The 27,981-nt window shown below is 38.3% G+C and overlaps 1 protein-coding gene across 2 annotated transcripts in view; it reads right to left on the reverse strand.

The window, feature by feature from the left end:
• PARP8 (poly(ADP-ribose) polymerase family member 8) overlaps positions 1-27,981 on the reverse strand; it is a gene marked incomplete at its 5' end in the record, with an annotated part of 118,647 nt that overhangs the window by 44,450 nt on the left and 46,216 nt on the right. For both annotated transcript variants that reach the window (XM_084278302.1, XM_084278301.1), the window contains 7 exons: positions 1,815-1,905; positions 2,938-2,998; positions 6,681-6,775; positions 11,152-11,229; positions 13,699-13,769; positions 15,089-15,178; positions 21,306-21,343. In XM_084278302.1, coding sequence (XP_084134428.1) covers positions 1,815-1,905; positions 2,938-2,998; positions 6,681-6,775; positions 11,152-11,229; positions 13,699-13,769; positions 15,089-15,178; positions 21,306-21,343 — 524 coding nt within the window. The remainder of the gene's footprint in view (positions 1-1,814; positions 1,906-2,937; positions 2,999-6,680; positions 6,776-11,151; positions 11,230-13,698; positions 13,770-15,088; positions 15,179-21,305; positions 21,344-27,981) is intronic.

Raw genomic sequence — 27,981 nt, forward strand, 5'->3', positions numbered from 1 at the left:
AATGTTATTATTCAAATATCATCTCATATTTTAAAGACAAACTGATTTTTTTCAAAAGGGATTAATCATTTGATTAGCTTTTGCAATGTCTTTAGACTGCCAAACTTAGGACATGTGGCAGCGCTGTAATTTTTTCAAACACAATCACTATATGTAAAACAGCAATCTTAAAATCTGACATTTAGACCACAACTGTTGTCTAAGTTCTACAGCCAGAGGAGCCAGCATGGTACCTTCAAAGGCTGATTCATGCTCATCTATGAAAGGTTTGTAAGGCACGTGGGAGAAACTGCCCACAAGTACAATAATGAGATAGTTATTGACTACCTAAAATTAGGGTAGTAGGCAGCCATCAGGTGGTATGAATACTTCCCATAGTGCTTTGCACTATATGGCATTTATCTTCCTTTTATCAACCAACATAAAGTATTACAGGAGAAAAAAATGCAGCGTAAAATTGCAGCAGAAGTCTCAAAACAAGATATTTAAGGGGGAAGAGGAATGCAAAGAGTCTTGTAACACAGAAGATGGTGAATCTCATTGTCCTTTTCTGGTCAACAGACATGGTGCAACAGCAGCTGAGCTCACAAAACTAGCATCAGTGAAGGATTTGTGTCTGGCCCCGATCTTGCCTTTCTTGGTAGTGAGGCAATCCTATAATCAGTCAGCTGCAGGACTGGAAACTAAACTTCCCATTTTAATCTTGTCAATGGTGCAGAAGATACATTGTTGTGACTTCTTATTTCACTAGATCATTTCTTACTGCATGCTGCTCTTCATGCTTTACCATCTCTATTTGATGCACTTTTAAAAAAAAATATATTTTGCTAGAACTATAATGAATACTAACACTGACACCTGCAATTGCAGATAAATATTTTAACATCTGCATATTTACAAAAAAGATTGAATTGATAAAATGCAGACAAAGAGACCAAAGTCAAGAAAAAAAAAAAGGTGTAATGAAATGCTTACTTGAATGAACAGAATATAGCTTAGCATCAGCAGGCAACATATCCTATAAAAATAGCTCACTGGGACAGATTTTACTAAACATATTATGACTGGAAGTATCTATTCATTTTCCAGAGGCAGAATTCTCCCTCAGATACAAGCCTGAACTGACAGCTTGTATTGAAAGTCTCCAAAGCCAGGCAAGTTACGATCAAAATTGCAGCTTAGTTCTGACTTTCCACTGTAAAAATGTATCTGAAGTTGAGTCTTGCATATGAATGTTTCCCAGTCTTCAAAATCAGTTTACTCTTCAGCAGTTTGACCATTTTCACACTCATGTGGAAACTTTATTTACTTAACAACTAATTCAAATGTAAAGATTCACAGAGTTCACACAGTCATTTAGAAACCTGAAGCTAAAAGGATACTTATCATGACTTGATTCTTCAAAGGTTCATGAAAAATTGCTGCACAGATCTGCATAAATATGCTTTATCAGTGATAGCTAACCTGTGAAGGTGATCCCTGATCTCCAAAATCAGGAAATCATGTCTTAGAAACTGTAGATATTTATTCCTTAACACTGGTTCCTTGGGGAAACAGCTGAATTTCAAAGATATCAAGAAAAAAAGTTCTACAAGTCAACCTATTAAAGTTTAAGTTAGGTGCCCATGTCATTATTTAGGGTCTAATCAAACACATATATGTAACCTTAATGTCAAAGCACTAGGACTGCTCTCCGTACAGATCTATGTACATGCAGGGTCAAGGATTTGGCAATGAATAAGCACCTATCACCTAGTACACGGCTCAGGTCAAGACACCATACTAAGCACATGATGAATACACAGATGACTAACCTGGACCATTTAAATACTGTGTTAGTGAACAGTGCAATCGCACTATGATAGGCTCTGTGCGGATTACATCCCAAGCCACAGCAATCTCTTCCTAGTTCAAGACAAAAAGAAAAAAAAAAAAAACAAACCAGACACCATTAGCCAACATGAGAAACTATTATATTTCATCAGTCACCTTAAGGGTGTGTTACAAACATTATCCATCCATTTACCTAGTCGTGAAATATCTACTTGAGCTTTAAAGTTGAAACTTAGTACAAACTATCACCTGGTGATGCCCCTGTAACAGCAGTTGTTGAGTATGTTCATTTAAACCAGGCACAGGCTTACACACAGCACAACATCTACAGTGCAGGCAGACACTTTCACATGTATCAAGAGATACTTCTTCACAGCAAAGGAACATATAAAATTGGAAAGGAAAATCATCCAGAAATGCAGGGCAAAGGAAACTTTTTTTCCTTTAAGGCTGATTAAAATAATTCAATTTATGATCAGATGTTCTTATGTTTCAGAAAGTCCAAGAACAACTTCCTTATGTGTTGTGCTGACCTGAGAATATGACGTATCTGGGAAAAAGCTATTTATGTCCCTAAAAACACTGATTTTTATTCCCTATCTAGAAGACGGGAAGATGCTGCACAGATGAGGTGAGGAAGTGTGGAGTTAATGACAGCATAACTTGTTACAGAAGCCATGCTGCCAGTCAACAGCACCACTGCCCTGTGTCTGCTTCATTACTCAAGCTAATCAGGTGCAGATGTTGCAAAGCACACAGAAGAGCTCCAGCCAAGGTCTTCTCTCCAGGGCTCTATGAAGTGCTTTCACCTAACTAACATCTAGGATAGCAAAAAAAGAAATGTATGTCATTTACTATTCACAACATATGTCTGAAAAGAAATACATGCTCAGTAAATAAAAGCCTACAAAGCATTTTAACAATGCTATCATAAAAGGAAACGGAAACCTTTGCAACGAGTATCAATCAATAACATGACAGTCACTTGTGAAGATCAAATCTCTGTCAAAGGAATATATCAGTGGTTGTCTAGAGACTCTGATGTGTAGCAAAATTAAATGGGTATTAATGTTCATTATGTAATTCTGTGATTAGATTACTTACATCAAGAAAGCTAACATCAATATGCAGATCAATATCTACATCATCAATGGCTCCATATTCCCTGAAAGGAAAGAATAACATTACATTACAGCTCTTTAAGATAGTCCTCAGCCCAGGAGTACTTATAACAACGAAGATTTTATAAAAGCTAATCTTGTCTGTAAAATCAGAATGGTTATAAAATACACATTTACATAGATTGGGTCAATATTCCCAGTGGGTGACCGTCTGCTGCTCTGAAACTTTCTTTCAGCCGTTTTTGCTTAAACAGGCTAAATCTTTTCTTGACTAATTCCCTCAAACTCTCTCTACATTGCTGTGATGCATTTTTGTCTCACATATTGCACAAATAAATCAGGAAAACAATAATGGTCACATGCTGCTCCTATTTATGACAAAAGAAAACCCTAGTTAATGTTCCAAAGTATTTCAGGTTAACAGCCAGTAACCTAAGGAGAGGCTTGAGATAAATCACTGTAGACAAATACAACATAGCCTAGAGGGTGGCATATTATACCTGTGGGATTGCTTCATACATTCAAGCATTTGTTTGTCAAAACATAAAGATTGCCCTGTAATGCGCTCAAGGCAATAGGTACCTTATTTTATCTGTTATGTGTAGTACTGCTGAAATCCCCAAGGTTCAGATTTAACTTTTGCTCATAGGTGTTTCATTGCCATCTGAAATCTTACACTTTAAGTGTGACTTTTCTGCATCTTACTTTCTGTCTCATTCTGATTGCCCTCCCTCAATGTACCTGAAGAAACAGGCCTAGAAAATACTAATTCATAAACCTAAATAAAAAGTAACTGGCAGAAGCCATAATGTTTTCCATTTCATTTAAATTACTTAAGTAGACAATACTGTCAAAGTTCAATCATTTCCAAATTTTCAGATTAGCCACTAGTTTTTTTTCTTTAAGCTGCATTTACATTCTTGTTCTAACAGTGACTTCCACACTCTTCTATTAAACTACACTAAGTGCACACCAGTGGCTGCGCATAGATAAACTGATACAGTAATTTTCAACTACAAAAATATGCCTGTGAATGTAACTGCCTCCTCCCAAAGTGTCCTCACAGACCATGGTAGGCCCTAGCTCACATTGGAAATGACTTGACCTCTTTTGAAGTATGGTGGAGGGAATCCCTTCCACCAAACTTCAGCATTCCAATGGTTCTCTTCAGTTAAGGGCAAACCCAAAGTCTCTCTTTAGATCAGACGTGTGATGTGGCACATGTGGCACATGTGGCACATGTGGGACAGGTAAACAGCTGGCCAGGGCTGTGTTACCTGGAGAATTCCCAGTCACCCTGACAGCTGCTCCAGAGTCTGCTCACCCAAAGCTCACTGACCTTTCTTTACTGAGAGCATGACAGACTCCCCAGGGAAGTGGTCAGCGCACCCAGACAGACTGAGCTCAAGAAGTGTCTGGACGATGCACTCAGTCATCTGCTCTGACTCGTCTGGCCCTGTGTGGAGCCAGGAGTTGGACTTGATGATCCTTATGGGTCCCTTCCAACTCAGGATAGTCTGTGATTCTAAGATTAGTTACACACTGAAGTGAAATTCTGTGACTGCAGACAGCTCAGTGAAGAGCTGGCTGTGAAACAGTGAAATTCACCTACTGCATGGCTTAGCCACTGTCCAGCACAACAGTGCTCTCAGAGGGTTTTAAGTAATTTTCCAGAAGATCCAAAAAACAGATTTTGTGTGCACTTTTAAGTAATATATATGAATGCAGGCTGGTGTTACATGACTGGGATTCAAAAGGCTGTGAACAGGCAAAATTTTATAAATTAAACAGAAACATAGCTGAACTAACAAAACACAGAAAGTTTAGTGGAAGAAACTGTAAGATAAAAATAAGTTATAACTGTGGAATTTCCATATTTACTGAAATCCTTTTGCCCCCACTTCATTACCATACTAGAAAAATTATTTTAGACACATGATGCTGACTATTTTAGTTTTACTTCCTGAAGTTGAAAGCAGAGAAGAAATCATGTTTTCTTCCAGCACCTGCGCCTTTTGATTTGCTGCCTGCAATGTCTCCAGGAATACACTGTGATTTAGAAGCTCCCAGAGGTCCCCTGTCGATCAATGCAAATAGATAACAGAAGAGTTTGGATCAATTGGTCCAGAAGTGTTTCTTACAGCTTTGGTGGCCAGATTTCAAAGGACAGTGGTGAAAAGTTTGCAGGTATAGGATTTTCACTTTCATAAGTACAGTTTTCTCTGTGACAACAAGATACTACTAAAAGAAGGTCAACTGTCTAGGAAATAGGCATCTTAGCAGTAGTCAATGTCAGACAGGCTTCTCTCTCCACAAAGAACTGGAGCTGCAGGAGAGGGATGAAACTGAATGCTTAATGCTGTGTTTGTCATTTCTAAGAATTTGTGAGTATTTTCAACTGCAACAGAGTGGGAGAAGCATCAAAGTTTTCCACATGCCAAAAGCAGCCACAGATGCCAATTTCTACTACAACAGCGAGCTCAAGGAGATCACAATGCTTCCAGTGTAACAGTTGATTCAATAAATTAGATGCATTCAAGTTTTTGAAAGGTTACATATAATGTTTCAATTTGAGGAGATTGAGGGAGCCTATTATCAAGATAGTCTCAATTTCATAGTTATCAGGTTGGCAACTAAACATTTATCTCCTTCATTTCCTAAACCCATATGCAACTCTTCAGATTTCAATTCCCCAGGTCCTTGAAATGTAATGAAATTTCCACTTAATTTGAAAAGGTATAGTACACCATGGTTGTAGATGTGCTCTCTCCTAAGACAAAAATAACAGAGCTTATTGTTTAGAGGTTAATGGAAATTGTTACTTGCAATATATATAGGCCTAAGGTTTTTATCTTCTCTGTATTTTATTACTTGGTTTGTATGACAACTTCGATATTTTCTTTGTAATACATCTGACAGGTCTGTAACATCTTCCCTACCTGTTATTTTTATGAAATTATTGAGATTGCATAGATGGAAAATGAAAAATATAATACAGTTATGCCCTGTGGCAGAATCACATATGCTCATACAGGTCAAACATAATTTTTGTGTAATTGCGCTTTGCAATCCAACTCTGACTGAAGTTCCATCACTCCTCTGTGTAGGATACTTTTAGATTCCCACAATAAAAAGCTTCCCTAAAATCTAATCAAAGTCTTGTTTGTTGCTAAAGCAGCTAGTTTTTTATTGTCTCTCTCATGATGGCAATAGAGAACATTTGATCACTCCTCCTATCCACAAACTGGGGTTTTTTGAAGAAGGAAAGCTGTTATTAAGTCTTCTCCTTCTCTTTTTTTTTTTTTTCCCAGAAAATACAAATCCAATTCCTGCAATCTTTCCCTAGGGAAAACATTTACCAAATCTCTTATCATTCCTCTTGTTCACCTCCAAGGCAAAAGACAGAATATAACAGAAAAAGAGTTTAACAAGGGTAAAAAGTAAAGCTGAACAGTAATTTTCAACAAAATACAACTGACTGAACTGTAAAAAGCAATGTTTTAGAGCAGGCTTCCAGGGCTTGTTCTCAGAACATACAGTTGCACCAGTACTCAACCAAAAAAAAGAACAAACAAAACAAGCATTATTTCCAGCCCAGCAGTGCTCCTTCCCTTTGCCACACAATATGCAGAAATCACAAGAAAAGACTTGTACTTTTGCAGCAAGGGAAGGTCCACAAAAAACTCAGTCTCCAAAACGTTAAAGGTGGAAAAGTCAATGACATACCTGAGAGATACTGCATTAGGTCCATAGATCTCTCTCACTGCTGTCAAATCAGCCTCCAGCTGTGGGTGCTTGTGAAGTTCTCCATCATAGCTAACCTAACAGGAAAAAAATATCCTAGGAGTTCTTATTTATATCATTTCTGGCACCTGGCCTAGGCTCTTGACAGTTCTCCATGCAAAATATACTACATAAAGACTCCTTCATGCCATGCTCAGAAATGACACCCAGTTGATATTCTGAAGCTCAGTTGGTCTAGCTCTGCTAAGCAATATTTGCAAAGCAAGCACCCCCACATCAAAATTTTTGAGAAGCTGAAAAGGATTCTGTCCCATCCTGTCCTGTCCTGTTCTGTACTGGGGTTTGTTCTGGGACACCTGTGGATTTTAAAACTGTTAAATAGAAGAAGAGCCAGACTTTGTCACATCATCCCAGTCCAATCACTACGGGACAAAGGTTTGGTTCCTCTTGCCTGTTGTTATACTTCTATATATATTAGACACAAAACAGCTTGTGCTCAACAAGAGAAGCATGGAACTATACTACACCAAGTGTCTTAGCATTTAAATGTCACTTTCTGCCTACCCATTGACTGCATTCTGTCCACAAGTGTCATGATATCAGACCAAAAAATCCAAGAAAAACTAAAGAATACTTTCCCATCTTAAGTATTTAATCAGAGGCAGTGTAAAGAAACATGTATTTAGACATCATCTTTTTCTTTTTTCAAACTCTACATGTAAAACAGAAAAAGGTAGAGTAGTGCTTACACTATAAAGCAGAACTTGTGAGCTGATGTGGTTGGACTCTATGAAGCCAAAATAATTAATATCCTTCTATCTTCTACAAGGACCAAAATACCTCTTCTACAAGGACCAAAATACCTCTTCAGGCTTGTAGCAATCTCTTCAGTCTATTATTAGTCTTGCTAAGCAACATGGTCCTGATTGTGTGTACCTAATTCTACTTTAAAATTCGATTGACAGTAATTCCACAAAAGTCAATGAACTCCCTACATATGGACAGATCTAGAAGCAAGAGTAGGATTTGGCTTCAGAGAACGAAGCACAAGAGTGTAATCTATCCCTTTAGACACATATATTTTTGTATATGTATGTCTCCTTATACAGGAATTCTTGCTATTGCAGAATCATATCTAACTGCAGTACTGTTTCTTCTGTTTCTACATCCATATCTGTAGGCCACCTCTGCTGGACATTTTCAGCTCTGATATCTGGCAGTGTACTTCTCAAACTAATTAAATACATTTCAATAGAATTAAAATAATAATCAGCCAATCACTTTTTACATGTCAAAATTAGCAAAGAATAATTCAATTAGAGTTAGAATTCTTCAAATATAAGGCAAATAAGTCATCAGTATAGTACAGGCATGTGTTTATCAGAGACATCAACTATATTCATGACCAGAAGGCATGTCAGAACAATTTTCCAAGTAGAAGAGCATGGGAAGAAAACCTTTATTGTATTTCTTTTCACTTTAGGTAGGAGAAAAACAATCCTTGTTACATGCTCATTACTCAAATATGAATTATTTAAAGATGCATAAATAATTGCTGTCCTGCTTCCAAAGAGAGCACAGCAATCATTTCATGAATTGTAGATCTGGTGCACCCGCCACCTTTGCTGGTCCTAAACCACTGTATTTCTATTCTGGTTTACTTTATCAATAGCAGTAAAATCCAATAGAAACACTACACAGAACATGCTCAACATAATGCTTTCTCCAATCTACTTTTTGATGGCAAAAGTTTATGAACTAAAAAAGGAAGTAATGCAGTGCTCCAGCAAATTATAAGACCACAGTATGGTATCTTCCATCCCTGAATTAGTGCCACAGGCATGCTGATGTACACAGAGGAGACTACCAGAGCATTTGCATTTGCAAGTATGTCCTGCCACTGAAGCAGAAGAGAGGGAGAGTGCCAAACACAGTACTATTACTGTTTCAATCTCCTGTTCTCATTTGCAAATATGAGAAGACAGAGATTCAAAGCAAGAATCAACAAAGAGTCTCAGAGAAAGTGAATATAGAAGCCAAAAAATCTGATAACTTTGCTGTGTCTGAAGGGTCTGTGTTTAGAAAGTCTCAGTTTTTAATCTGAGAATTTATTCAGATTATTTTGTCCCACATAATGACAAAAGGTTTCATTTTTAAAGGAGATTAAGTGATTTACAAACCTAAATCCCAATGAAAATCAATAGAACTTAGGTTATTGACTCACTTCAGCTACTTTAAAGTATTTATCCATTAAATCCTTAGGGAGGATTACAAGCAGGTGCCTAGGAAGTGAATACAAACACTTAATTTATGACCAAAAGGTCATGTCTTGTTTTCACTGCCCATCAAATGTCCTTGTTTCATCATCAGCTGCTCTCTCGTCATTCCAGCTGTAACCACTTAGAAATGTTAAGTATTATCCCTGACCTTCACCTTTCCCAACAGTATTGCAGACAATGGTATCTATTCCCTCTAGTTGCTAAAGCCACTATTTTTGTCCCCTTTCTTTTCGGGCAGATCACACACTTGTCTTGAAGCAGCTTGCCTTGCTTGTTCCCCACATATACAGTCAACTGCTCTGTCTTCCTAATACACCTGGTGTCCACTTAACTCTTACACTCATTTCATTTGAAAAAAGGCTATTCTTTTTACCTCTCCAGAAACTTCGCTCATTTTCAGTCCTTGATAATTTCTTTAATTACATATGCCTTCTTTTGAATTTTGTTTCTTTTGACCATTTTAAATTCAAAATTTCCTTTTTTTCACTTTTGTTAAATACACTTTGTCCTTTTTTTCTCTGTTTATTCTCACTATTTTCCTTTTTGAATATTTTATACTCCATACATTCACAATAATACGTTATTTTATTTTTATTTATATTCTGATCTAATTGTAAGGATTTCGACAGTTACTATTCCTTCAATTAAATGTACTGCCTTAAGAAAAGACAATGCAGTGTAACGTAGTTTCCACAGTAAACATATGGCAATTCTAACCAGCATTGCCTATTACAGAGCTTTTTCACAGCTTGCAAAATGATGTACTGCTCTCTGTGTTCATATCTCATAGGCAGCATTAATATTTATTCATTCATTTTGGCACTGGCAGGCATCCTTTACCAAATGTATTAGAGCTTGTTCAAGAAATAAGCACTCCCAGCTGTTCGCTGCCTTTTCCTTCACCTTGAGGTTACCGCCCTTTCCGCAGAGGTGAAAAATGAAACCAGTACACACAGCTCATCACTGCAGGGCAAAACGGGAAGATTTTTCCTCTCAGGCAGATTGAAACAAGACATTGCTCTCTGCACTGAAGTATGTGCACATGGTCCCTCCCAGCGCTCGGTGGGGCCGCAGAGCCAGCAACTGAAGAGAGGCAATTCCTGCAGTCATTTCTAAACTGAACATGAGTCAATACCCCATCAGTTATTTTTGACAATGAAAATACATTCTTTCAGTTCCACTTTCAGTATAATTTTTAATAGCCTTTTAGGGGTGTGCTTTTTTGTTTGTTTGTTTGTTTTAAAGCACCTCAGCTGTTCGCCTCATGTTCAAACCCCACCATGAGGTCGGCTCTGCAAGTTAAGAGGTTCAGCAATGTCCTGCTCATCAGTGTCCCATTCTCTCTGCACTGACTCCACCGTTTGACACTCCTGTAACCTCAGCTCTGCACACCCAGGGCATGGACGGCTTCAGCCTCGAGGCTGAGGCAGCAACAACGTGCATAAACAGCAGCTGTAATTAATTAATAAACAGTACTAATAATATAAGTGAGGAATGATTCTTTTGGGGAAATAGTTAGAATAAGAAAAGAAGAATCTGAATAGAGACTAGCAGCATGAAGCGCTCTATTGTCACTGCAAAAGGAAAAGAGATGAAGATATTTTACTTCTCAATATGTAAGAGAATGTGATAAGAACTACATCTGCTGAGGGAACAGGAAGGAAAGACACAAAGTAGTACATTAATCTAGAAACATGCAGCATTTTCCAAGGTGAATTTAACTGTAGAGCTCAGGAAAAGAATAGACTACTGCCTAGATCAAAATGGTTTTGTAATAACCATTTTTACCATTAATTTGCAATGCTCTTGATTTTATAAAATGGCAATCCTCCAGAAGGAAACAGAGTTGGATCCAGTCTGATTTCCTATTTCTATCAATAATGGGATAAGCTTTAAAGACTGAACATCTATTTCCTGGAAGCAAGCAACTGGGTTCTAATTTCAAACATTTGGAAGAATACTCGCTTCTTCTATTCTTACAACTTTGCAAATGTAAACAAATTAATCTTTATATAATTACACAGTATAACATATCCAATCTTTATGCTATATATGCACAGCATTCTATTCAAATTTGAAGTAACCTAAGAAATTGCTATCCTCCATATATAATGGAAACAACAAGTCTTCAAATAATAGTTTCTTGGCACTTGTGCAAAAATTTCCTCCATTACCTGTCCTCCATAATAAAATTCCTCAGAATCATTATCCCCTTCAGAGTCTTCTTCAACTGTGCTGTTGTGTCGTGACTCCTTAATAGAAAAGGAAAATTAACAATGATACAAGTTATATGCTTATCTTGAATTTATAGTTCTAGTTATAAATACAGGAATACAATTTTACAAATCAGCTTGTAGCACCCTTTATGAAGAAAGGGTTCAGCATCGTTTTTGCAGAAGACTCCTAAGGGCCTGTTTTAAGAACAATGAAACATCAGACAGAACAAGCACCTACTACAGAGTACCTAAAAACACCCTGAATATATGTTGGAGAAATAATACTTGTTGGAGAAAAAATACACAGTGGGGTATTTTAAGGGACTGGAAAATTCAGTAAGCTGTGCAGGATACTTCACTGTGTGCTTTTGCTAAACTAAGCATAATTTGCCCACCAAGACAGGTTCTGGACTTAATTTGCTTGGTCTTTCAGTGTTCTAATAAAATTCCAATTTACTTTAGTCTGGTAAATCAATTTTAACCGTTTAAGGAAATAATGCAAGTCCAAGCCTGGGATGTCTTAAGTTCTTTTTTTTGAAGAAATGACACATCGCTGCTTATCTATTATTTTTAACACAAGTACCAGCCTTCTGTTACCAGAAAAGTTCAAACAATTTTCTAACTAGCTCTGTTCTGAGACTTTAAAAATTAAGGATTAAAAAGTAATATGCTTACTCAGGTAAAACCTCTTCTAAACAGGCTGCTCTGTGAATAATTGCACTCAAGTAGATAGAACTGATCCTGGTACAGACTGCAACTCAGCATGAGCTGAAGTGTTGTATTCTGCTTCCCACCCATGGAACCTTTAGGTATAATTATGTAACTGTTTGAAGATATTAATTCTTGTTTTCCACAATCCATGTGTTATTTCTAGGCCTTATGCTGACAGGGATCCTCTAAAGAACACCTGTTAAGATCATAATTCCTCATTTCAACCTGAACACAGTGTACTCACTGCTTATTCTGTACTTATGTCCAGCACAGAACTGCCATGATGGAATAGAAATCAGATGTATGAACCAAATAATAGATGTTACCCCTCAATCCCATATATTCATAAATGTCAAATATACCCTTATCACCATTTCTATGGCCAGAGATCCTAATTCCCATTTCCCAAACTTCACCTCTAAATCTCTGCTCTATTTGCTGTGTGTATACAGAGAACAAAAATTTAACTTCAGCCAATTCCATGGCAATTATCTGTGGCAAAGCATAAAAATTATTTCTGCTTCTTCCTCACTGAAAAGAAACAAAGTGACTTTAGTCTTCTTCGTTTTATAAAAACCTTAGCTTAAGGGGAATTCTGTGTTAAAACAGAACTCAACTGAAAAAAATTTCAACACAAACCAAAGAGAAATGAAAGCCTCATATTAGAATAGTGGCAAACCCATCCTATCCTAACCAAACCTCTAACTGTCTAGTCAACAGAAATGGTCAGCGTTAGAAACTTTTTAAACATGTTTTTTTCTTTAGTACTTTCACATTTCAGTACCTTGTTCAACTAAAAAATAATATAAAAGCTCAAACCCTGTCCTATAGATGTTAACTGTATTTCAGGCTTTTAATCAAATGGGTAAACTCTTCCTGCGCTTGAATTCAACTGATGTTTGCCAAGCACTGAATAGAATGATGAGGCAGTAGAAGCAAAGTACTTACAGTGTAGCTTTTTATATCAAGTCAGGTTTCATCTATTCAAGAAACCAACCATACACATTAGCATTTCTGGGCATGCTTACCCCCATTTTGGGGATCAAACATGGGGACTGGGGCTTAAAAAGTAGTTGTTAAGAAACTCGGCAACCACGCTGACCAAAGGAAGTCTTTAGGTCTAGCTCCTGAATTCTTCATACAATACTCAATTTCTTGCATGAGGTAGGACCCTATATGGTACTTTTTTGAGTCTGTAACACTGTCAAGACCTGTAGGCTTCAGGGTAGTGCTGCTTCTTTCTTGAGATAATGTCTCTGAGAGACTGATGAAGGACCTACACCAGAAGTACAGCACAAACACAACCATGACTGGAAGGCCTTAATATCCCAAGCACTACTTATGGTGAATGGAGCAATGCTGAGGTCTAGAGCCTCCAGTGGGGCTGCTCTAGGCCTGCACTAAGCAGGAGTGAGCTAATAATAGGACAGGGTTCTGTGTGAAAGTGTAGGTTAAAAAGTAATGGAATTATGATCTGCTTCTCCAGGAGAAGTCTGTATCAGTCTAGACTGGGAGGGTCTAGAAAAAAATATAAAACGTGCAGAAAAAAATATGAAATAAATGTCAAAAACATATTTCCTAGGATGGGAGCATCCCTATCCCAACTAAGTCATTCACTGATTGATCCACACATGAAACCCAGAGAGCTATATTCATCTTCTAAAATATGTGAATGTGTACAGCTTCTGCAAGCACACATTTGACAGCAAATATATGGTAAACATTCATATTTTATTATTTTCTCTTGTTTCTGAAAACAACTTTGGTTAAAATATGCATACAAGAAATCCTTACCTCTCCATTCTCCCTCTGTAATTTTGATTTTATGGATAAGCAATAATTGACATCACTTGTTTTTCTTAATTCTTAAAAGAAAAGGGAAAATAGGGAACATCTGTGAAAAATGTGAAATAATTTTGCATATGCAGACTTGAAATACATAGTTGCAGTACTAAAGCAAGTGAGGGAAAAAGGTTACAGGCATGAAAAGCACGAAAGAGTTTACTATACAACAGCCTAATATAAAGAAGCCCCTACTTCTCACAAGACTTAGATTTTTAACTTTAAAATGAAACTCAGCTGTTCCACCTAGGAGATTTGTTTTTCTCAATCTGTGATATACAGTTTAGTGTTGATCATTGATTTTGTATAATTTATAAAACAATGAAAAATCAAAATCCCTCAGGAAAATTAAATCAAATCAAATCATCTTCTATACATACATAGGGTTTTATTCTAGGCTTTATTTCTTCTTAAATTACAGAAATATTTGCAAGCTAAATTAATCTTGAATTTCTGACCTTAGTGGCCAGTTTTTGTTTGAGTGCTGCTGTACCAACTTCAGTAAAATTATTCTGCTTTTACATCAGTATAAATAAGATCAGAGACTGAAGATCATACCGATTTTCAGTGGAATTCAAAATAATTCCGTGTTACGCAAAAAAAGCCCTAAAGCATTGTAATAATAATAAAAAGACTGCAAAGTCAAGTGTTCCTATCTGAAGAACTGCCAGAATTAGGACTGCTCTATGCAGTTTCTCCTGCAGCCTGAAATCATCAGGGAATTTGGCTGCTAAAAATCTAGAAAGTCTCTATAGAGTATGCGCAAATCTTGATTATATATTGCATAAATGCGCCTATATGTCTGAAAAGCATGGCCTTTCATCTATCAGACAGTTCTTGAAAGTACGGAAATAATTTAAATGAGAGATTCACAAAATCACTGGGAAAAATATATTTTTTTTCTATAGGCTAATTTAGCAAAACAGCTGAACCATTTTGTTTGAAATTTCCTGAAATAATTCACCAGAGGCAATGGTAGTTATAGACTCTTTCATCCCCAGTGGTGAAGGTTTAGTGAAGTTTTAAGCAAGTGAGCATGAAAACTTATAATTGGAAAGTATTAAGCATTTCTAACTGTAGTGAAGGAGAACTGCTTTAGCACAGACTGCAGGACATTAAAAGGGTATAATACATTCTGCCTGCAAAACTGTGGTGATCCCCAAAAGAAATGTTTTAATTTCTTCTATTTTGAAATGTAGGACAATTTACTACAGCAAGACTGTGAGAAAAATAGGAAACTGTACAGCTGCACATATTAACATATCTCCCTTTAAGTGCAGGTAGCATTGTGCCTTTCCTCACAAAACATGAACTTGATAAAACTCCTGGGACATAAGATTACCTGTAGCGATCTGGTGGAAAATTACTGGAATCGGCTCTGTTGTAACTAACACATCTTCATCATTATCAGAACTGGAAACGTAAGTATTATCTACAAAAGAAAAACAATTTACATGCTGAAGTCCAGTTGTGCTCGGCTACACTGTTCCCACATTTCCCAGCCCAGCCTTGTACCATAAGGAACCACTCCCCAGACGGCTTGGGAAGCAGAGCACTACCATCTTCTTGGTCTGTGTTTTTCTTTCCCTTGAGGTTGATAACAAAAAGAAAAATACCAAAAGGATGGTACATTCATACCCAAGTTTTATACAGGCAAAGCCCTGAAGGCCAATGTCATGGCTTTCGTCAATCACTGTTCCACAAGTATTATAAGGTTTGTGAGGCAACCTTTTCCAAAATGAAGCCTTTCTGACAGCAAAACTCGAGCTAGATCTGCTGTGCAGAGTGAAGGCTGCATTCAGAGCTGGGTGTTAACATCCCATTATGCAAAATACCTGTGCCTCATATTGCCTAGTCACATAAAGGTTGTTTGAAGTATCTTCTAATCAGTGGATAACCTTTCCTGCGCCTGATTCAGGAAAAAACAAATCCTCCCACTTCACAAAAATGTTAGGTATGGATATGAATATGGAAAGTCTATCCCAAATTTTCTTAAAAAATGTAGGGATTACGCTGAGTGGGGATGTGTGTGTTGTGCTTTTGGCTTGGTTTCTTTTTTTCCTTTCCAACCAAACATTTAATAACAACAAATGAAAGCAGCGAGTTTTTATGTAGTATCTACAGAAGCTAATTTTGCATGAATTGCTGAACTGCCTATGAAAGTAATAATATTTTGTTTTCTACTGATCTGGTCTGAATTGAAACTTATGCTCTAAAGCAGAAAGCCTGACAGGATAATCACAGATAGAGACAAATAAGAGAACTCAAATGGGGATTTGATCTATCCTCACTATGAACACTCCAGTTCCCCATCAGCAAAGAGCATGAACTCACAGGTAATTTTATACATACTGCTGCAATCCCAAAGCCTTCGACTGCAGTGTTTCAAGTGAAATGTTAAAGATGTTAACATTAATTGAGCAATATGTTCAGTAATATAATCGTGTGGAGTACAGAGGTTCTTCGCAGCTTATATCAAGATGATGTCCCGGTGCTGCCACTCCTTCCCTGCAGAGGTGTGGTGCCATCTGGGAGCTGCACAGCCAGGCACAGAGCGGCAGGTGGGGTTTTCCCAGCCCATGACCTGTGAAACAGCCTTTCTGCCTCATTCACACACATCTTCAGAGTCTGACTTTATCCCACACCTTCACCTGCTTCCACTCCTGTGCTGGCCCATGAGGTAATCCGAGTGATGTGTGCTCGGCTCAACACACACCTATTGCGAGCAAGCGACGGCTGCTGGAGGCCACCACCATTTTTCCCTGAGCTCTGCACCCCAGCAGGCACAGCAACCCACTTCACCAGCTCAGTGTGTGCCTGCTTGGCTGTGCACTTGGCATAAATGTTTTAGAACTGTGCAAATAAAATGAGGTTCCAGTCATTTGCCAGCATTCACTCCTTCTCCCACAGTCAGGACGGGCTGTGAACTGGGCCTCCAGGACACCTGCATCTCACCCCCTCCATGAACCCTCATGCCGTGCCTCTATTTGCGCCCTCCACCTCGCTGCCATCATTTCAGTGTTAGACTCCTCATGCTGCAGGATACGGGCATATACAACATATACAACCATTTCCTTCTAATGAACTGGAACAACAGAGGCCACCATTTGGATCTAAACATACCTCACACCATATATATGGATGAGAGAAAGGAAACCCATGTGCTAGAACTTACTGCTGTACTAAAAAGTATGAAAAACGACACTGTGTGCTATACAGAATAGACAATCACCAAGATATACATATATGGAAAAAAAGGACTGCTCAATTACAGGTTTTATAGATTTTAATTATATTTTTATGCCCATTGTCATTCTTTCTTGGCAGCTGGATAATATGATTTTCACTGCCAAGTTTTTGTTTTCCTTGTCTATTTGGCAGACATTAGGGTTTTTTTCTTCCCTTCCATCCGTCTAACGAAACTTGAACTTAAGATACTGGTTTTAGTTTGCATCTAGTTTCTAACACACTACACCCAGGAATACACCTCTTTTTAAGCGGAGGACCTAGTGCCTGGACCTAGCGGAGGAATGTAACATGTCCTGAAACCAGTTCTCTCCATCTCTGCTGCAATCTAACATGATCTCAGAAAACGATGTTTCTGTTAACAGATGTGTAATACACAAATCACTGGGATGAAAGACTACTGCAGTTCTGCAGGTTTAAGGCAGTCAACACGTATCACTCCAAACATACATTCATTACTAAAATGCTCGCTGCTTTAATGCTTCTCACAGGAGTCTTGATCCACTCACATTAATGGCACTTTAGTCTACTCATTGATGTTTTATTCTATAACTGCTCCTTAGGAGCATTATTTTTCCCCAGTTGTGTCAATGTTATGAGAAAATAGTTACAGAAATACTTTGTTAGAACTGTTATTACCTGCATCTAAAATTTTCAACAATATTTTCACAACTTCAGCGATGTATATATAACTTTGAGACATTGCTGTCTCAACTCCACTCCTATTAAGCTCTTCAGTATGCCACTGTGAGCATATTTTTAGCTTTCACTCATAATTATGAAACTTTCAAACACCATCCATTATTGAAAGTTGTCATGTCATATTATGGTTCCCATAGGTACGATTTAATGCTCAGGTGTTTATAATCTTTTGATGCTTTATGAAGCAACTCAACAATAGCTACACATCGTTATCACTGCAAAAGCAGTGATGCTGCATACATAACAGCAATGCAGGGAGCTGGAGTATACACAGTGCCCGAAGCTCTTCTTATAGTATCTCAAATTTACTTGTGGTGGTACCAATTTTGGCTGAATGAACATAATTTGTATAGTAATTTTATCTGTTCTATTTTCACATACTTACAGCATCCATTAGCAATTTACCTGATAACCAACCAATCCTTTCTTGGATTTCCAAATTCAGTCCACTGTGTGTTACACATTCTTAATCTCCAGAGGATACAACTTTGGTACAGCTATGCACTAATGTACTTAAGCCTTAATCTGTACAGATTTATCCGGTGAGAAATTTAATTTGATGAGCATGTGTTGCTCCTAACTATATCAGCTAGCAGTGTTACTTGAAGATCATCTTCTGGTGGAGGAGGACATCAGCACAGAGCTTACCACACTTGACAGAACTGCGCCCTGACATGTCCCTTAAAATAGATGCCAGAGAGGACAGAGTCAGCAATAATGTTAAGTTAGAGATTTAGGACAAAGAGAGGAGACTAAGAATCTGGCTTACCAGTCAAAATGAGCATTTTTAGCATCAAAGCTGTAAAATGGCAAAGAGTCATTATCATTCCTAAACACCTCTTCATCACAAAGCAAACAGATCCTGCAAAAGCCTGAGATATGAATAAAATCAGCTCTTCCAAAGCCTTGGTCAGTAAACATATGCAGCTGGTTTACACCCCCCTCACCATGTTAGCTACAGTGTAAAATATTCAAATTCTCTCTCTGAGTTCAAAATGTAGGAGGTGATGGCAGAGAGTATTCACTGTGTTTTAAAGCACCAAAGTCACTCAGGCTAGTAGGCCACCAGGACAAGCTGCAAACAGCATCCGTAAGGGAAGTCTGAGGTCTGTCAGATAGAATTTTCTCAGGAGATGACATCTCCTGTGCTGTGGGAGCATGTTTAGTGCTCCAGCTTGTCATGTAGTTAGAGCTTTCCAGAAGTCAAGTTTAGTGCCTTCATAATGGCTTAATCTCTAAAAAGAATAAATCAATTTCTTATGTTTTAAAAACCAAATTCTTAATAACATGATGAAGGCTTTTTTTTCAATTACTTGTCCCTCCATTCATTTCCAGGTCAATGTTGTTATCAATAAATCAATATATCTCTGGTATGACTGTGTATTTTATGAATCTCAGTTTCTCTGAAAGAAACTTTACACTCCACTGCCATTCAGTGAGACCTGGACAAGCTGCAGAGCTGGGCAGGGAGAAACCAGATGAGATTCAACAAAAGCAAGTGTAGAGTCTTGCACCTGGGAAGGAATTAACCACTTGTATCAGTACAGGCTGGGGGTGACCTGCTGGAGAAGAGCTCTGTGGAGAAGGTCCTGGGGGTCCTGGTTGATGACAGGTTGGCCATGAGCCAGCAGTGTGCACGGGTGGCTAAGAGCCAATGGGATCCTGGGGTGCATCCGAAGGAGAGTGGCCAGCAGGTCAAAGGAGGTGATCCTCCCCCTCTACTCTGCCCTGCTCAGGCCCCACCTGGAGTATTGTGTCCAGTTCTGGGCTCCCTGTTATAAAAAAGACAGGGATCTCCTGGAGAGAGTCCAGAGAAGGGCTACAGAGATGATTGATTGAGGGCCTGGAGCATCTCCCCTATGAGGAAAGGCTGAGTGAGCTGGGACTGTTCAGCTTGGAGAAAAGAAGACTAAGGGGGGACCTTATTAATGTTTATAATTATCTGAAGCAGGGGATGCAGGGGGAAATGGCCAGCCCCTTTTCAGTGGTCTGTGGAGACAGGACAAGGGGCAATGGCTGCAAGTTGGAGCACAGGAAATTCCGCACCAACATGCAGAAGAACTTTTTCACAGTGAGGGTGACAGAGCCCTGGGACAGGCTGCCCAGGGAGGTGGTGGAGTCTCCTTCTCTGGAGATATTCAAGACCCGTCTGGATGCCTGTCTGTGCAATATGAGCTGGGGAGCTGCTTTGGCTGGGGGGTTGGACCCGATGACCTCTCGAGGTCCCTTCCAACCCCTATGATTCTATGATTCTTTCCACACTGCATGTTGAATAGATTAGGAGTTTTCTCTCCATTTTTTTACTGGTAAAAAATCCCTCTCTCATAAAGATTATCAGCATTCTTGACATAACCCATTGTATGTAAGGTGAATATAGGAAGTTCCACCCAAACATGAAGAGGAACTTTACTGTGTAGATAGCAGAGCACTGGAACAGGCTGCCCAGAAAAGTTGTGGAGTCTCCATCTCTGGAGATATTCAAAACCCATCTGGGTGCTCTGTGCAACCTGGTCTAGGAGATACTGCTTTAGCAGGGGGGTTCAACTAAATGATTTCCAGAGGTCCTTTCCAAGGCCTAACCTTTTGTGACTCTATTTAGCATCACTGCTGATGCCAATTTCTCTCTACATGTGCTTGAAACTGCTGTTTTGAACAGGTATAGTCTACTGCTTATCAGTGAAAAAGATCAAAGCCTCACTTCTTTCTAAAAGAAACAAGAAATATTTCTTTTAAAAATATTACCGAGACATTATGGATAAAGATCAAAAAAGGCCAGAGGGTTTCATATCATTCATGGTACTTGCAGTATTAAATACACAAATGAGCAAAATACACAATCCAACAGTATTACCATGTACCTTTACTTGCACAGCTTGGGTCTGCCCTCATCCCCACTTCCCTCCTGCTTCTGCTAACCTCTGTGCTACCTGAACTATCTGTGCAGCCTCTCTGTGAAGGAAACCAGGGAAACAAGCCAGCTGAAAACCAGCTTTTGCTCTTGCCTGTCTGTCTTTCATATAAATAATTCCCCTTCTCTATATAGGCTGCATGGTTACACAAATGCTTTTGCCAACACAGCTCAGAGTATGAAAGGGAGGCAGGACTGACCAGCTGGGAATGGCTTTACAAGCTTACGTTACCAGAGACATTCCCATACACAAACTCTTGGCTCAAACTGACCCTGAGAAGCATCAATGCACAGTCCACCGGCTTCACTTGAAGAATGAGAGCAGTCTCATTAAGGTCTAACACAGAAGTGCTTTGCTGGCCCTGTGCCAGACTGCTCAGCCTCTTGAAAGATCAAGCTTTATCTACCATGCCAAAGAGGAGATGGGCGTTTTCTCACTCCTATCGCTGTTGGCTCCAGACACTGAAAGCATCACAACCTCCTGCCTCTGTAAACTTGTGAACCAGGTTTTCTCACCCTGACCCAGCTGATAAATGTTGCCTGGAAAGGAGAAATGACTGTGAAAATAATCTAACGCATGGAAAGTGATTAGCACAAGGATGCACCTGGAAGACATCAACACCCTTTCAGATATTCTCATCTGAATACAGCAAATCATGATAACATGCATACATGTGTCAGGGACAAGAATGTTGCACTGTACCTGGGTAATCCTCAGAGACATGCACTGAATAGGATACACTGTAGATAGAAAAAAAAGAACAACAGAATTAATAACAGCAACAATAACTGATGGCATATCATTATTTTTTCATGATCCTGTATTATTTTATGTTTATTTATAGGTTTCTGACATTTTCCAGGACAGAAGTTTAACTGCTATTTTGATGCCTTTTGAAGTGCCCAGTGTCATGCTCATCTTGAAAGCTTATTTTGCTATATTGGCACATCCCAATCAACCTTCTTAAAAAGAGTATCAAGACTGCATTGCATTTACTTTAGAAATTAAAAAAATAACAACAACCAAAACCAAAGTTGTTCTTTGAACACCAGAAAATCCCAGTTTTCCCTGCATCCAGATACTGGGGTTGACAGTAGAAAGCCCATCTTGCTGGCTGTGGCACTTCTCTACGTTCTTTATGTTCCCATTAGTGTCCGCAAAGACTCTGGATGGCTTGGGCTCCTTCATCTCATCCAAACCCCTCTTTTTTATAACAGTTGTGGCAATTTTGTTTGACACCTGTACCTCTTTGTCAAGCCGACTTCATATCAAATGTGAAAGAGCCATGGTCACACTAAACTGCATTACCTGAATCAGAAAACAGTTATACGGACACATCGTCCTGGTCCTTCAGCTCAGGCCACCTGTGCTTTTGCTACCACCCAGTGAGATCTTTGCTAAATTCACTTCTGAGAGCCAGGTCAATGGGCATGATGGCCAGCTCCATTATCTAACAACCCACCTAGTCCTTTTGATTTCTTTTTTTTTTTTTTTTAAGGTTAATGTGAGTCTTCAATTTGCATTAAAACCATTCAACTCTGCAACATGCTGAAAGCTTTCCATTGTATAATTCATGTTCTTTCCACTTCTAAATTCTATAAATTGTATGTGTCAACTTACACATTTAAATAATACATGGCGTGTGTTCATGTCTGTAGCAAGTTAAGCATACAGACAAATGCAGGATGGCACAGTCCTCTTAGTAAATTTTGGTACGTATTGTACATCACTAAAAATGGATACAGTGGATCTTTATAAATTACATGAACACAACTTTCATGTAAACTATAAAATGAAACAATGCATTATTTTTTTCTCTCAAGGACTAACATTAAATGAGCTCCACTTTCAAAATTCAATGACTGTAGGAGGTAATCAGTATAAAAATGGAAGTCCCTCACACTTTCTTCCATAAGTCAATCTATTGCTGCACAGCTCTGTCACCTGTTTTTGCATATCATCTATTCTAGTGTAATTCACTTTATGTATTGTTTGACTGAGAAGTAAAGATGCCTGTTTCTTCAACTCTTCAACAGCTGCAAATGTTCACATAAATTGAAGCAGAAAGTGTTTACTACAGCTGACAACAGATTTAGCCGTACAACCCCTGATAGCCTCAGTCAAGCCAGAATTAAATCTCATCACTGTGCAAATTCAACATTTTGTGATTTTTCCCTTTTAATTATTTTTCAGACATTTGGAAAAAGCAGCATCTGCATCCCCTCATCTTGGAGCATTTTCCCTAAAGACTGGTGTATTTAATTAATCTGTCATGGCATATAATATCACAATTTTAAATAGGAAAATATTCCAAAATAAGGAAATGTTATAGCTCTGAGCAGTCATGTATGGAGAATTTTGCCCTGTGGTGCCAACTCCCCCTGCCCCCACCCCAACAAAACAAAATCCAAGTTAAATAACAAAACCCATCTTATAGATGTTGAGTTTGTAACCATAACTTCTCCCTTCTTCTACCAAAAGAGGTACTTTGATCTTACTCTTTTCGACTGGCTACTTACACACGTCTTTCCTGCCTCCAGAACTGCTGTGTATGGATTTATTTTACTATTGTTATATAGGACTATCTTTTACTTCAAAAAAAGAAAAATCTTTCTAAAACTCATTCCATATTGAAATACAAAACCATCTCTATCCAATTTAAAAACTCCAGCAAAGCAGGGAAATTCCACATACGCATCAAAAAAAATCTTAATATTGAGAACAAGAGCAGGGGCTGAAGAACTTATAGGATTTCCATCAGTGCAGATACTCAAAATTCATGTTCATAAGGCCCTCAGTATCTATAACATAATGTTGAAGCTGGATTTGACTTCAAAGTTAACTTCTGCTTTGAGTTGGAAGTGGACCAGGTAGTCTATATGGGTCACACTGCAACCCATCCCCCCACACTTTACGCTCTGTGTGGATGTGCTTTGTAGGAAACCCTACAAAAGTGTGTTTCTCTTCCTTCTTCTTCATCATGTGGTACCTGTGGCATTTAACAGAGACGATAAATGGAAACTATGAAGAAAAATATACACTGTAGGTCTTGTGAAATGGAACTAAAATGAAAAGGTTCATGGAGATGCAGACTAGAAATAGCCTCAGACAAGATTCTGTGATGACTGTAAGCAAATTCAGGGTCTGACCCAGAGCCCACTGAATTCAGCTGTGGTCTTGCTACTAAGGGGAGTATCACTGGAGAAGAGAAAGGAAAGGTAAAAACTAGGTGAAGTAAAATTAATAACAGTCCCCTTGCAGAAAAAACAAACAAACTTGCCACCAAAATCTGATACACGTCCATCTGAAAAGCATTAATAGAAAATCTATCTGCCAAACCAAAATTAAGTGGTAGCACTTTGTAAATAGTAACAGAATTTGGTTAAGTCTGAACTGCCAATTCAGAGGAAAGACTTTAAAGGAGACGTGGACCAAAGATTAAATAGCAAAATGCCTGAAAATGGGATATTAAATTCCAATTAAAATAAGCCAGTATTTTTTTATTAAAAACACTACTGACTCATTTCAGGAACTGAACAAACTTAGTTTACTCCTCAGCTCGGCAGAACTACTAGTTTGTTATGCTGGCTGTGTTTTATCTGAAACTCAATCTCACTAGTTCCACCCCACATCCCCCATCTATAAAAAAGGGAGTATCTTTCCATCTAAATTCACATCTTCAGGACATGTTGGGATCTCTGTGCTGCTTTCTCTTCAGGGTACCCACATCACTGTACTCTGACAAGTATTACTTAAATATTACGCCAGAGAAAGCTCTTGTGGGAACAGCCTTTTAGATAGTCTATTCCTCTTACACACATATAAACTCATATTTGGGCAGAATATATGGCTTATTTGAGCCTCCAGAGAGAAGTGGTGAGGCTTTGCTTGGACTTGTAATCTTGCGTCAGTTATGTGCAGGCTATGGAAGCAAAAAGTGGAAATAAAACTACTAAACAGAACAAAACTTGCTTTTGTGTCCCAGCCTGCCCCTGTGATTTGTCATAATGGATCACATGTTGTCACGTTTTTCTTCACTCGGGATAAACTGCTTCCCACTGACTGGGGACATGACTTGTCAGAAAAAAAGGTACACTAGGCTACCAAAGGTGTCTTATGATGGTCATGTCCTGCAGCCATCCAAGCATTTTCATCCAGACTACTTCAATGTGATTTAAAGTCAAGACAGAAACACATGACTGTGACAGCTTACAGTACCTTGAACTGCACAGATTTCAGTGAAGATGCAGATGTTCAACACCTCTTGGTGTTAAATCCTCTCAGAGCCAAAGAAAGCTTTTACTGAAGCAGCTTTCTCATTTAAGTACTCAGAAATGCAACTGGAATTAATTTAGGCCTGCCCCCCACACAGAAGTACAACGTGATTATTCCAGAGAGGGATGTGATTTTTCCTTCTGGCAGTGTAGTTACTCTGTACAACCCTATTGCAGTTACATTACTATAAATACAGCTTATAGCACTATAATTTATTTCCATTCCCATAAACACATTCTAACCAGCCAACCATTATCCTTACTTGTTCAGTTATATTGCTTTAGCTACATGAGCTTAGTTCAGCTCTTGGGTGTTAGCAAAGCCTCAATGATGGTCTTAGTTTGGTTTTATCCACCATAGACCCTTGGCAGAAGGCATCCTACAGTAGATTTTTTTTTGGCCCTTAAGCTCAGAACAAGATTCATACTAGAAATGGCCTAGTAAAATTACTTAGCAGTTAAGCACCATATGAGAAATTAAAGAGAGCCATCATGTTAATCTGTGTATAAGTTTTGAGTGTAACCTTCTTATTGCTTCTAGTAAGATATAGATCCGCAGCCTTAGCTTAGTAACAATTCTACTCAGAGGGGACTCCTTGTAAGCATTTTCCAATGTGTTTTAACTACATCTGTTCTTCCTTCAGAAAGATTAACCTCCAAAAGTCCATCTGCATTTGAGAACTAAGTAGTCAGCTAGATGGGGATCCACTACATATCTGCTAATTTTCAACGAATCTGTTCCAGATGGATACAGAAGATTTACCTTCATTTGACATTAAAAAGCAGCCCAGAGTCCAAACTGATTACAGTACCAGAAAAAATATCACCCCAAAATTGAAGGTCCAGGGCAGAGAAGAAAAATCAATGAAAAGTGAAGAAGGCAGGAAAAGAAAAGTTACTGCAACAATGTGTGTTCATATAGCAGCCTCACCTCTTTGCACCAATTTTTAAGACTGTTTCCCATGTCTTGAACTGCGTTTTTTGCCTATTACAGCACAAACCCCAGCATCAGACATGCATCTTGAAGGCACGACAGTGAAGCTGGAGCTGGAGTGTATGGCGTATCTTCTCATCAAATTCATGTTATCTCAACTCTATGCCACCTGTAGTTTCTCTCTAGGAAACAAATCCTTTAAGCTGAATTTCCAGCTGTTTTGCACAGCAGGAACACCATGAAGCATCTGGCTCAAGTCTAAGATTTATGCATGTGGAACGGTTATGACAATTCAACCAGTGCTGTCCCGTGGTAACAGCTGACTTACTGCCTTATTAAGTGTGGAAATTGTGATCTAGTTTCTATTCCAGTTTTAGCTGTCTTTACTAGAGCCAGAGCTCCATGTGCTAATGTTGTAGCTTGCAAACTTGCTGAAAAAAGGAAACAAGTTTTTGTCACATGGAACCTTACAGTGGTTTAATGCCAATCTATAGCAAGATGTAAGAAAAGAGTAAATAGGACTTTCTTATCTTAATGCATCTGGAGCTACAGAATTCAGAACAGATTATTTTTTATTTATGACATCCAAAATCTAGCATATCAATAAAGTATTATACCTGTAGAAAAATACTAAGACTCAGCAAAGTATGGTATAGACAAGTATGTAAAATTGAATGCTACTGTGGTATTGTATGCCAAGGTCAACTTTTGAACAAGACAGTGATCTGAAGAAAAGAATAGTGAAACCTTGATAAGAAAAATAAAATTATACTGGTGAAAACTTTGGCCACATTCTTCAATGGATTCACATTACTTTCACAGCCTTTACCCTCCTCTTCTACCTCAGGAAGATCACCATTCGATCCTGAGGACAGATTCTTCATCCTATTTTACTTCTGACTAGTCTTTTTTCCTCAAAATGAAAGAAAATTAGTTCCAAAAGGATAGCCCCACTAACATAGGCCACTCAGTTTTTCTAGTAACTGGTCTCAGAGCCAGTGTGAAACTTAATAGCCTGGGGAAAAATATCACAAATTAGGATTTTCAGAAGATGTGCTGTGGGATACCATCCAAACAAAACTATGAAATTGCATTCTTGAAACATCTGGTCTTTGAACAAGTGCATTAGGAATTGGTAGGAGATGAAGTCATTTAGCTATTGGCTTGCTGAAAAACAAGGTAGGCTACTTAGACAAAAAAAATGGAATAATTAAGAAGGAAAAAAAATCCACTAATCTTTTTCTTTTCTTGTAGTTGACCTTATATGAATTAGAAAATTCTCTGAAGAGAATTACAATTCAAACTAATAGTTAAACACACTGCTAAAGGCTTCAATGTCCAGTCTTCCAATTTGTACAAAGATGACATGCATGCAAATAACAGAAGAGACCCAGAGTCCACAAGTAGCTATTTTCTGTGGCAAAAAGATCTCTTCTGCTCACATCCTAAGTCACAGCCTGGACACAACCATTTTGTTTACACTGAAAACTGAACAAACAAAAAGAAACCTATAAAAGCAATTGAAAAAATAAGCAAAAATTACTACTGTGTTACTGTTGGAGCTTCTATCCTGGACAAACCCCGGACAGTTACTTAAAACTAGGACAGAAAAAAAAACTTATTGCAAACTCCCCTTTTGGTGTCCAACTGCTGCAGCCCTGATAAATGTTAGGGTTTTTAATAATTTATGAACAAGAGAATTAGCAAAAAAACTTCATCACTTGGTATGTATGACCACTCTGCTATGAAACACTTCATTACCTTTCAATGGAGCTCTTAAAAACAATGCAATTGCACTACAGGAAAAATAATCTTGTTCTTTCACTCTGGAGCTTCTGAAAGATTCCATCCCCTCAGCACATATCAGCTGAGGGTGTGCGCCATTGAAGCTCATATTCAGAAATATACATAAAGTTATGGCAGCGTTCTGAAATTTCTTATGAGGTAAATTTTGTAATCAACTATTGCTAGAAGTCATAATGTCTTTAGTAAGAAAACCAGACACTTTTAAGATGTATTTATAAATGCACATTTATAATAATAATGCACATTTTACTGCATTGCAAATCACATTAATGACTGAAGTAAATACTGTTAGCCAATACAAATCAGTGAGTCCTGCATTCCACTCATGCACAATACCTTTACAATAGTCTCTGTAATGTGACAA

Source organism: Gallinula chloropus, assembly GCF_964237585.1.
Source record: "Gallinula chloropus genome assembly, chromosome: Z".
NCBI classification, from domain to species: Eukaryota; Metazoa; Chordata; class Aves; order Gruiformes; family Rallidae; genus Gallinula; species Gallinula chloropus.